This window comes from Olea europaea, unplaced genomic scaffold (assembly GCF_002742605.1).
Source record: "Olea europaea var. sylvestris unplaced genomic scaffold, O_europaea_v1 scaffold1775, whole genome shotgun sequence".
Classification (NCBI taxonomy): domain Eukaryota; kingdom Viridiplantae; phylum Streptophyta; class Magnoliopsida; order Lamiales; family Oleaceae; genus Olea; species Olea europaea.
Window position 1 is genome coordinate 101,264 of NW_019235481.1, and position 12,577 is coordinate 113,840.

General features: G+C 32.9%; 2 protein-coding genes across 3 annotated transcripts in view; both read left to right on the top strand.

The window, feature by feature from the left end:
- Positions 1-7,336: 7,336 nt before the first annotated feature.
- LOC111378123 (phosphatidylinositol:ceramide inositolphosphotransferase 1-like) lies at positions 7,337-11,555 on the top strand. Of its 2 annotated transcripts, XM_023001294.1 has the most exons (12): positions 7,341-7,794; positions 7,947-8,036; positions 8,727-8,813; positions 8,916-8,984; positions 9,078-9,158; positions 9,474-9,545; positions 9,672-9,729; positions 9,831-9,933; positions 10,365-10,460; positions 10,551-10,597; positions 10,683-10,801; positions 10,904-11,555. In XM_023001294.1, exons 1-12 carry the CDS (start codon positions 7,762-7,764, stop codon positions 10,973-10,975), a joined length of 927 nt encoding a protein of 308 aa, XP_022857062.1. In that variant the 5' UTR covers positions 7,341-7,761; the 3' UTR covers positions 10,976-11,555. The 2 variants fall into 2 exon arrangements, with proteins under 2 accessions (XP_022857063.1, XP_022857062.1); XM_023001295.1 differs by lacking the exon at positions 9,078-9,158 and having other exon boundaries at positions 7,337-7,794.
- Positions 11,556-12,293: 738 nt separating this feature from the next.
- The window catches only part of LOC111378133 (laccase-7-like), a 6,124-nt gene continuing 5,840 nt past the window's right edge, over positions 12,294-12,577 (top strand). Inside the window, exon 1 of the mRNA XM_023001307.1 lies at positions 12,294-12,314. Coding sequence (XP_022857075.1) covers positions 12,294-12,314 — 21 coding nt within the window. The remainder of the gene's footprint in view (positions 12,315-12,577) is intronic.

Sequence of the window (12,577 nt, forward strand, 5' to 3'; positions counted from 1 at the left end):
AAAAAAAAAAAAGGTCCACACCATGCGGTCGCATGGCCTAATGCCGAGACCAAATGGTCTCGGCATGGCCAAACCATGCGACCGCATTGGTTTGTACCATGCGGTTGCATGGTACAATTATTTGACCGTTAGAAGCCGTTTTCTTTTGTTGTAAATTCAAAATTAGTGACTTTTGACTTAAAGTTTGGTACCATTTCGTGAATGTGGTGTATGCCTAAATATTGGATCCATGTTGAAGGCAAACATATTACAAAATATCAAGGTTCCATTTTACTGCCAAAATCAATTATCAAAGTCTTTAAAAGCCATATTCATATTCATTCTTTGTGTTCTTCAAGTTTTCTAAGATTTGCACTTGTACTTTGGTGTTTAAATTCTTGCAAGGCTTGTTATAATCCTGCAAACCATTTGCCAACAACCTTCAAAGCATCTCAAATTCATAGGAGAAGGGGGCAAATATCGTTTGAGGACAACGATATCGTGTTCAAGTCATTCATTGATACAAGTTCGAGATTATCTTGTTATTGGCATTTCAGGTTCATATTTTGTGATCTCTACTCATCCGGTGAATTTTCTCCAACACATAGTTTCTTGTTCAATAGCAATCTACAGTTCTTGCTCCAATGTCTGCTCAGTCAGTGTGACAAGTTCGCCACTCAAAGTCCCGTCATAGTCGTCAGCTTTAACTCGACATGATCTCAATGAACATAATTGGGAAGGGTGCCAAAAGTTTACTTGGAAATAAATTTATTCTAAATATTTTTTTTTTTAACTATTGAAAGGTTAAAATAAATTACATGTTTTTTCAATAAGGTAAAAGCTAAAAAAGGTTAACTTTTCTTACTTAAAAAGTAAGAAAAAATCGTGTTACCCAAACATGTTTGGAAACAAAATATTAATTAAATTTCTATAATTTCTGCTTTAAGTACAGATAAATAAGCTCCAGCAAGTGAAGGTAGCATCTAACGAGCTAAAATTAGGAAAATGAACAATTCTTCTTCGACAAGCCCACAAGCACCCAACCAACAGGGGGCGTCACATGACCCCCTATTTGGACAGGGGCTCGTCCGTATACCAAGGCCCCATTTAACATCCTACTTCCTAAAATATAGTTGAGTCATATTTTGCTTCGGCCTCAAAAACTCATTTCACAAATGAAGCATTATTCATATTTAAACAGAATACAAAATGAGAAATCATAATAACATGAACACGGATGGACGAGAAGGATTTCATATCTTGATATCTTTCAGAAAACTCAATCGATAAATTGGAGAGAAAGAAGAAAAAGAAAATCATGTAGATGATTCCAAGTTCACAGAGAAGTGCAATAACAGTGGTCGTTTTTGTTATAAGTCAATGGAAAGAAGTCATAGGGCAAACAAAAAATGAAATTATAGTGGGAAAAAAGCATGTTGGACCATAATGATGATCCAACTAGCTCAGGGACAGGTAGGGTTGGTGCAAGCCCCCCTTTTTTTTGCCCCTCTCTTTTTTCTTCAATTTTATTTACTTGAGCCATTATCATGGAAATTATGCTATTTCCGTAACTCAGAGGGAAGAACACAGTTAAGGGCTTCGGAAAACAAATGTAAATTTCTCATACATTCCATGTTTAGATTGACTGACTTGTTTCAATTAAGCTATATGTACATTAACTTTGACATCTTTGTTGACAGAGAGATGATGTGACAATATTGTGATAATTGAATTAAATGTGTAAGATGATGTGAGATTGTGTCAAATGTAAGTTCGGTAAATCGGGATGTAAACTATGATATACATGCAGCAAGATTGGACTTGTGTACACCTGTGTGTCTACATAACTAAACAACCACATTTATAGGTCTTGACCAAACATTTAATTTCATATTTATTCTCCAATAATGTAAAAAAATTATTTACATTATTGAAGAAACTATAGGTCGAGTGAAAGATGCAGCGTAGAATGCTTCCATTATTTAGAGTTTCGCAATTCTTCAAGTAAACAGCTGCCAATACAGAGAAAATTAAAGGAATGATTGAAAAAAAATTGCGAAGAATGGTCGTAGGTTCTTGGCAGGTACGAATTTTGACACTATCTTTTGGCTGGCACTGGAAGGTGAACCGAAGAAGTATTGAAGAGAGTAGATGTGGGAGTAATTGGGCCTAACTTTTAATATGGGCTGGGCTTTTAAACACAAAATGGGCTTGCTTTTATTCACTCTCTAGCCTATGTTCGGATTAGGAGGAATAGTTACGGGACCATAAAATCTATAAATAATAGAGAAATGTTTAACTTTCTAAAAAGCATTTTCCAAACATAGATTAGTATTTACATTCGTGATTATTGTTGAAGTCCTGAAAAAAAAAAAATGTTTTTTCTTTCGACATATTAAATTCCCAGAAGAAAAAAAATCAACAATGTTTCCTAAAGTTAAAATTTCAATTTAAAGTTTCACACTCTCAATGTCCCCAGTTCATATTAAAAAAAATAATAATAAAAAAATAAAAATGCATGGACCGCCGTTTGATTACTTATTTCTAAAAATTTTATATGGGGACGATCTTTAATAGGATCGCATGGTCCAATCCAAGGAAGAATCCAGGGGTCGAGTTCAGTTAGGACGGACCGTGAGCGTTGAAAGTTTATTATCGACGACTAACGTCCATAATAGCGGTGTTATTTATTAATATTTAATTAAATAATATTCAAAAAATCGAACGGATTAGAACTAGCAGAATTAAATACACCACTAGAACTAGGTACAAACTTTCATTTTGGATGAAAAAATCGTTCCATAATCTATAAAATGCTCTAATTTTATTTTTCAATTAAATAGGCAATATATATTAACAAAATGTCAATATTCAGTTTACAATTAAAGTTAATTAAACAAGCATTATTATATTAACAAAATCGAAATGATTTATGTGCTTATATCAATTTTATGTGCTTGTATGATTTCACTTTTTCACAATCGATTTTTTGTAAACGAAAAATGAAACATTTTATTAATTAAATAAAGTTTTGTTGAAAGATTCCTTATGACATAAAGGCCAATTTTTTTACAAATTGATGTATCATTAATTGATCAAACTCTCAAATCAATTGATTAGAAGGGAAAAGAAAAGAAAAAGAAAATCAAGAAGATGGATAAAGTACCAGTTAGCATGTTTCTACTTGCATTAAACTAATAAAATTGAACATTTATTTTTTTGTTACATTATGTGCTAAAAATACTAAGTGCCATGATGGTAAAGTGGTCAATATATTTAAGGAATGTAGTATGTTCGAATCAATTTCTTTGCATTTATTTTGGTAAAAATTGTTGAAATACAAAAATAATAAAAAAAATATTGCTTTTGAAGAATTTTGAACACTGGAATCCAATTTAATAGCGAAAGGGTTAACTAATTGAGCTATCAAATATATTAGTTATTAATATGAATTATCAAATATATAATCTAAATCCGCCCCTGGTCCAATCCGCCCTAACTTGCCACCACCTAAATCCGCCTCTGATCCAATCACAAAAAATACATCATTTCCATATATATACGCCCCAAGTCCAAAATTTCCCACTCCGAAAATCGTCGTGTGCAAATTTAGGGATTGTTTGATATATATTCTTCGAAAATAAATTTTGTAAGAAGTGATTTTTTTAAAAAAACTGTGTGGCCAAAAGATAAAAAATATATATATATAAATTTACGTACAATACTATTTTATCAAAAAAATATGTGGTTAAAAATGAATTTAAAAAAACATTAAAGAATCTGTACCCGTTTACCAATTGAGTTAATATCCAAACATGGTCCAAGTTAGGATCAGAACTAAAAATGTCGGGCCTTATGGGCCCATGTTATGACAACAATAGATACCGCCAGTGGCCCAGTGGTCGATTTGAGGCCCACTACCTTTCTGTTAGTTAGAAGTTAGATATTCACAACGGAGAGAGAGAGAGAGTGTGTGTGGTGTGACGTGGTTTTGTACTAATATTTAGTCCATGTTTAGTTTTTATATTTTTAAATTCATTTTTTACCATCTAATATTTGGAATTCACATTTTTATACACTTTTCAATCACATATTTTATTAAATTTTATCAAGAATCGTACTCCTTGGACTAACTTCTTCTAAAAACTCTTTTAACTAAAAGAAACTTTGATAAAATTAATCAAACGAATCAAAAACAGTTTTTGAATCTTAAAAATTTCTTTTGACTTTTCAAAAGTAATTTCAAATGGACCCTAAACATGCCCAATTGCTTGTAGTTTTTGGTAGTAGTTAGAATTGTATGGTCTTTAATTTATTTCAGGAATAATTACACAACACATATTATATTTTAAGATTCTATTGTTATTGTACATACTTTTTTTTTTTTTATAAATAATTACTTTTTTACAACCCACATAAACACAATCATACCAAAGTACAACTCTCTCGTAGATACGAGCTCACAGTACAAAAATAGAAGGCAACAGCGGAACCACAACCTCTTCTACTGAATCTAACCACCAATACAACATTGAGACCATCCACCTTCGACCCACTACATCTGTTCTGTCATTTTCTTTTTTCTCTTCATGGATAGAGTGGTGAGATGGAGAAAGGTGGTGGTGGTGGTGGTGGTGGTGGTGGTGGAAATAGGTGTCAATGGCTATGGTGGTCATGATGGAGGTGGTTGGTTGTGATAATGGTGGTGCAAATGAAGAGGTGATAATAACGGGTGGGGATGTTTGGAGACCACCCGCCACCAACTATTTCACTTGTTTCAACCCGAATGCATATCTAAAATCATATTCGAAATGATCGCAATTTGTTTGTACAACTTTTGTTTTTATTTGTGTTGGGAGTGGCGTTGATTGGCCTTCTTTTTGTGGTTTTGGTTTTTTAAATTAATTTTTGTGGTCAGTGTGAGAACTTGATTGAATATTGGTGTGGTGGTGGTAGTGATGGTGTTTGTGTTGTGGCTTATGATGAAAACACACGTAACATATTTTATTAGGAGCGGTGATGGCAGTAATGGTGTAGACAACGATGCAAATGGAATGGTTAAAAAGTGTGCAACATAAATTTACAAAATGTAAAACATTGTGTTGTATAACTTATCGCCAAAATAAAAAACAATATTTTGAGAATATTTAAAAATAATTATGAAATTATAAACTTTCTAAGAGTATGGTTAAAAATGAATTTTAAAAAAGAAGAATTTTTGAATTATAATAATGCTGGTTATTTATATATTACTTGGGTTTCTAGTTCGAAATTAAAAAATAAATAAATAAATAAATAAATAGAGAAAATGCTTATTCTTTTAAAGAAAAATTGTCCCTATCAGAAAGAGGATTTAGGGCTCAGTCTTTTCCACTCATTAATTAGGACCGTTAATGTCTCTTACAAAAAAAATACAAGAAAAGGACAAGTAGTTGGTTTTGTCAACAAAACGTCCCATCTATAAAGGCCAAAAAGTAACCTCCAGGACACATCTCCAAATGGTAAAAGAGGAGGGTGGAGAAATTCAACTTTACTTGAGGCTCTGCGTCAAGAGTTCGAATCCTGAAATATGGATTTGAAAATAGCTTACATCTCCTATATAAGCGATGAAAGAAGTCGTCTCATATGAAGAAACGTTGGTTTCAACAAGAGAATGAGCATCCGATGAGGCAAGAAGTAAACATTTTGGGAGTTTAGAAATAAGCATCTCGCAAAGTCAAAAAATATGCGTATGGTGATGTGGGAAATAAATATCCAAGAGGTAAGGAATAAACACCTCACAAAGTCATGAAATCTGTTTTTGATGATATTCAAAATAAATATTATGCAAGGTGAGAAATAAGTATCTCGCAAAGTCAAGTAATTTGTATCTGACAAGGCAGAGAACAAATATTCCGCGGAGCGAAAAATAAGTATATCAAAATGTAGTGTGAATTCGCCAAATAGTCATTAAACTTTGCTAACAGTTTTCATGTGGTCATCAAACTTTAAAAATCACCAATTCATCACTGTATTTTGCAAAAAGTTAGTGATCCCTGGAAACTTTTTGTAAAATTCAGTGATGAATGATGTAATTTTTAAAGTTCAATGACCACATGAAAATCTTTAATAGAGTTTAATAACCATTTGGGTAATTCACTTCAAAATGTGAAATAATCTATATATAACGAGGCGGGAAATAAGAATCTCGTAAAGTTAATGAATCATATATGGCAAGAGGATGACTATTTATACTCTGACGATTAAGTCAACTATTGGAATGAAATACAATAAGTGCAAGAGACAATTTGACTAGGGCTTAGAAAAGATATGCCTTGTGTGCATAATGAACTCACAAAAATTTACATGGAGTAGAATGGGCCAAGAGGGAGTAAGTGAATCAGGCCCAAGCTCAAATCTAAGAAGGGATTGTTTGATTTGATCGATGTAATTTAATTGATATTCAACAAATGTATAACTTCTTCCGGCACGTGCATGCCAAATAGTTTGAATATAGAGCTATGCTACAATGATAAAAGGAGTTTACAAAGTTAGGTTACAAAATTAAATCTACACCAATCATTTCAAAAACAGATTTTTAAATCATTTGAAATCAAGGGTCCAAATTTTGCTAACATACTTTGACACTCCACTTTTATACACCAACTTTGTAGGAGTAGAATTATTCTTATACATATACGAGATAGATTAATCTATTGACCAAGAAACATAGCCCTTCTTTGAGCCTCATTTTTTTTTAAATGCATTTTTCAGTAGAGTTATGGCTCCTGTTTGGCCCCCATTGAAACTCATCAATTTAATTTAAATTTTTTCTCGCTTATTTTCAATCACACAATTTTTAATAAAATAATATTACATACAAATTGAAAAATTTTCATTCTTTCACAATCATCCATTTTTTAAAAAAAATATTATTCCCCTATTATAAATCCAAATAATGGGGGCCAAACAGGGTTTGATCTAATTTTAACCACATATTATTCAATAAAATAATATTAGACTAAAATTCAAAAAAAAAATTATTTTTTAACCACACATTTTCTATCAATACACCATTCAAAAAATATATATACTTTTTTTAAGAGAAAAATGGTACTCAAACAGGCTTATAATTTTAAACTGACCCTAAATATACTCTAATTCAATGCAATCCATGGCCGGATTGTCAAATGAATTCGACTTTACCAACTATTTATCATTAAAAAATGCTAACATCTAAGTTTTTCTCAAACAAATCACAAACAAGGCAAGAATATTACCTTTCTTTAATTAAATTAAGAAAAATAATTTCGAAGTAAATTCCACCTTTTTTTTTTTTTTTTTTTTGAGTCACGGGCGGCGAATTTTAATTTTTCCCTGAATTAAAAATCCTCCCTCTCTCACTTGGAACTGTCCTTCCGTGTTCATCTCGCGTTTCAGTACGCGTATTTAGAGGGAAAGAGAAATCAAAGAAACTAGAAGAGAGAGAAAGGAAGAGCATTGGACAACACTGTTTTTGGAGAGAGAAACAAGTTCCCTTTTTGAAATTTGTTAGGTGTGGATTTGGATTAATCATTAATTCAGTTTTTTTGGCAGTATCGTTAAGGATCGTTGATTTAGGAACTGGGTTTTTACTTTATCCGATCTTGAAGGCGTTTTTGAGCGGAATTCTGCGATGAATTGGTTATTTCTTCACTGAATGAGCGAATTTTGACCGGTAAACGGAGATGAAGATGTTGACCTTCGAAATAATTTGGTTGTGATGTAATATGGAAGTGTTGTTTGTTCGCACATATATAGAAGATGTCGCTTTACATTGGTCGCGGGGCTTCAAAGGTTCGTCTCTTCTCTCTTCACTCTCTCTTTCCATGTAAATGCTAAATTAGGTTTCTGCTTTTCAGGAAAAAAGAAGTGTTCTTATTTTTCTTTTTTTGTTGTTTTGTTAGAATTATTTATTGATGTATTATTGTTGTTTTTGTGATGAGAAGTTATGGAAGAGATTTTGTGCGGAGACTACGACAGAAATTAATCTTCTTGCATTGAACTGGAGGTATATTTTAGGGGGTCTCATCTGTCAGGTTTGTATGTATGTTTATTCTTGCATTGATCAATTTCTTCTTGAGTTCAATTCTTTATGTTTCTATTTCATTTTCCAACTTTTGACTTCAGAGAAAAGTTGTGCTTCTTAGATTTAAGTTCCGGGACATGTATTTTGTGCATGCTCAGTTCTTCAAGATGATGCTGCTGAACTTGACATTTTTTTTTCAATTTATTCTGGTTGGAGGACAACATTATATGTGAGTTATTGTGGATACTGCTTTTGAATCATGGTGACTTGGTGTTTTCATTGAACCAAATTTGGCAAAATTTATGAACGTAATGATTAAATTGCTAATTCTGTTTCCGTTATAGCAGCTGTTTCTGCTATTTATTGCTTATAAAACCTCAGATTCACTCTATTCTGTACCTTGGGCTGTGTTTGTGTATAATCGTAGTTGGTTTCATGAAAGTCCCTTTCCACTGTGCAGTTTTAGTATCTTCTTTAAGTGGATCAATCTTATTGTTTCCTAACTGGTTCATTGATTATTAATTCTATTTGGACTTTCCCTTTGATGAAAGACTTCTTTAAACAAAGTCAGTGTTATGCTGGAATTTAAGTTTAGTTTTGTGTTAATCCAAAATTTATCAGTTTTTCTTCTTTTTGTTGGCTTTTCTTCCTGCTTATATGCTGTTCTTGATTTCTAATTTGTAACATGTCCGTTTATCAGTACATCCATGGACTGGCTGCTCGAGGTGTTCATTATATACATCGGCCAGGACCCATACTCCAGGATGCCGGTTTCTTTCTTCTTCCCGTAAGAAAACTATGTTTTTGTACTTTATGTTGCTTACTAATAATAATAGATGCTTACTAACTCTCAGAGAACTTTACTCATTTATAAACTTCTTATTTGCAGGAGCTCGGAGAAGACAAAGCTTATATAAGTGAAACTGTATTTACCTGCGTGTTTCTACTTTTTGTCTTGGTGAGTTGTCCTTTGGTTTTGAGTATTCTGATTATCATTTTGTGAAGATCACAATCTTTTGTATTTGTAAGTATGGTTGATGTTCTGTTGCAGTGGACTTTCCATCCCTTTGTTTTCAAGAGCAAGAAGATTTACACAGTTCTGATATGGTGCAGGGTCCTGGCATTCCTAGTTGTGAGCACTGATTTTCTTTGTTTCTAGAATATTATTTGTATGTGAATCCGGAGTTGGTTGGAGGGGAAAAAAATACTGGATGTTTTACTGCTTTTCACCCTGGATGATCATATTTATGAATTTATTTTAATGTCATGGGTTATCTATTAGTAAATCATTTGAATTTTGAATAAGTATATGGATGCTAATCCAACCTTCACATTTATGAAAGATAGATTTTACTATAACAAAATTTGCAGCATCATTTAATGTATTTTGTAATATAACTCATTTTTAACATTGTCATAATAGTTTCCTCTTTATATGTTACTGCAGGCTTGTCAAATTCTTCGGGTAATAACTTTTTATTCGACTCAACTCCCTGGTTCAAACTATCATTGTCGCGAGGTACAAAATTTCAGTTTTTGATGATCTTAAGTTTTCTTTGAAGAAATTTTGCATAATTGTTTTATCCCTGGAATCTCAAAGTTCGCTGGACAATTTAGCAGTGTAAATCTGTTCCTTATGATATAGGGCTCAAAGCTTGCCAGGCTGCCACGTCCCAATAGCGTGTTAGAAGTTCTATTAATTGGTGATATGTGCCTTATTTAAACCCTTTTGTCTAGTTTTATAAATGTGTGTGTTTTTTTTTCCCTTTTTTTTATGCACCCTTAATTTTTTATGATTGTGCAGTTCCTAGTGGTGTGCTTTATGGTTGTGGTGATTTGATATTTTCATCTCACGTGATTTTCTCTCTAGTCTTTGTGCGGACATACCATAAATATGGCACCCAGAGGTAATAGCAAAATGCACCTCTTATTAGATTTTGTATGTGGAAGTAATTATGACGCACATAATAAGGGGGAAGGAAGATATTGAAGTAATTCTAGAAATAAATTACTTATGCCCGAACTGCTTGTCCCCATAGTTGAAATAAAATCTCAGCAATTTGAGGACATTTTTTAAACAAGGCCTTGTACTCGGGATGTGGAAGTTTGAAGCATTATGTGTTTATGAGAAGTTCAGTAAATGGATTTTTGGGAGTTCAATCTCTCTTCACGTGAACAGAACTTTAGTATGTACAAATTTATTTGTAATAGTAGAGGTAAATCCTGGGGACAAGGAAGAGAGAGGGAATATAATCTTAATTTCGAGTTAAATTGAATTGAAACCCCATTATGTCCATGGTTCTATGAAGTTGACATATTTATTGGCATGATATTGCAGGTTTGTAAAGCAGTGTGCTTGGTTAACTGTTGTGATCCAAAGCTTGTTGATCATTGCATCCCGTAAGCACTACACAGTTGATGTCGTTGTGGCATGGTAAAGCATTTCACTTCCAATTATATAGCTTGTAGTTTATAATATGGTCCCACGGTCTGATGTACTTCCAAACACGTGATCGTGTTACAGGTATACGGTTAACTTGGTGGTGTTCTATATCGACAAAAAGTTGCCAGGTCAGCATTTGTTTATCATCTCTAGGGCCAAATATCCGCTTTAATATTCATGTTTTGACTTGGGTTCTATAATCTATTTTTATAGAACTGCCTGATCGCTCTAGCGGACCTGCAACAATGTTGCTTCCATTGAGCAAGGATGGTAGGACAAAGGAAGAAAATCAGAGACTCTTGAATGGAAATTCCGGAGATCAGTCTGACAAGGTCATTTTATTTTTATTTTTTTCTTTAAATTTTTGATTGCAAACATTCTTTTATTAGCCAATGGCATAGGTTCTTAAATTTGCTTTTCACCAAAATTTCCAGAGGCCAAGAATTCAAATCAACGGCAAGATCATGGAAGATGGAAATGCTGAAGCATTGGTTAATGGTGTATAGACAATGTAAAGGTGACTATATTACGACTATTAAAATAGCTACCGGGTATTCCTCACTTGTAATCTAGATAAGTCTAGGTTATGCTTTTAGACGTTTTATAGTCCTGCCCGGATGGACTGGAACCTGTCGTCACATACACCATAGTGTATTTTCTCATCAATCATTCTTCATCTTCGACTCTTCTTCAACTCTCGCTAATTTTGGAGACCACATCTATCAGCATATGCTTTCCTGGACATAGTTATAGTCTATAGAGAAGTTATTGTCCTTGTACATAAAGCTTTTAGTTACGTTTGTGTTCTGTTCTCTAGAAATGAGGGATTTTTTGTTGCTGGAATTAATTGGCATCTGCATCTTTCATCACATGACTTGAGAACAGAGGGTACCACCCCATAGGTGCTGGACTTTCAAGTGTAGCCTTACTTTAGTATAGAATGAAGAAAAATTGGCACCAGACCTATCTGCTACAAGAACATAATACGCTAATATCCCACTTATATGGAATCAATTCCGATTTATGTCGAAAGTGTAAGTACTTCGGAGCATCTCCAAGTCGTTCTATGAGTTACTATTTAGATGAGCTCTGGGTATTATCTATTTTTATTCATTTCAACTTGATGGAGTTCCAATCTTATTTTTTCATTTTATTCAATGTAAGTTCTTGTGTGATTAAGCAATCTATGAGTGCATTGAAGATGCTCTTGCATGAGATTATATTCAACAAATATAATAAGTCAATTAACAAATTTAGATTTTTATGCAGTTCAATTCATAATTAAATCATCAATAAGAAAATCATGTGTGGGACCAAACGAAATACGCCAAATCCAAATCTAGATAGGATTAGAGACAAAACGAACAAATTAATCCTCAAATAATTTGACGCCTAACACTTATATTTTCATCAGAATGATTTGTCCCCATGCTCATACTTCTCTTTCCACCTTGATTATGAATATTTTTCACCAACTCCACCATCTTTCCACGTTCAAAAATAGACTGATTGATGTTCATCCAAAGGGAGCAGACCAACATAAAAATCTTCGAGATGATTGTAATTTCATACGACAACAGCATTTCCGCTTGTTTTATTCATCGATTAAGTTAAAGATATATTGAGTCGAGCGATCATTCTCTAAAGCGATTTTAAGATCGTACCATTGGATAGATCATTGACTTCCTCTAAGAGTCAGTATCATAGCCAAAACTACGACATATGATCAACATGCATTATGATCATGATCTCAACTCACACTACAACATTGCAACAACATATCGAGAAACTTTCAGACTATATTAAGTAGGAATTCCATCAGCAATGAAAACAATTTTGCTTCAGGTAATTATATTTACACAATTTCTATATTTTATTTATTACATGATGTTTTAATGTTATATAAAGTTTTCAATCTTTGTTGATCATATAACATTTATGTCCTCAACTTTTTCTCGTCACATTCTTATTCTCAACCTTTTGTTAGTTAGCACATTTATGATGATAACCATGTCCGTCCAAATGTCCATTGAGAGAGCTAACACGACTTATTTGCACATAACATTTAAAAAAAATAACAAATAATACAAAAATGCAAGAAAATGTTT

Coding starts and splice junctions, on each gene's coding strand:
- LOC111378123 (XM_023001294.1), top strand. CDS start 7,762: ATGTCGCTTTACATTGGTCGCGGGGCTTCAAAG. Junction 9,934..10,364: donor CATAAATATGGCACCCAGAG/GTAATAGCAAAA, acceptor ATGATATTGCAG/GTTTGTAAAGCAGTGTGCTT. Junction 10,598..10,682: donor TATCGACAAAAAGTTGCCAG/GTCAGCATTTGT, acceptor CTATTTTTATAG/AACTGCCTGATCGCTCTAGC.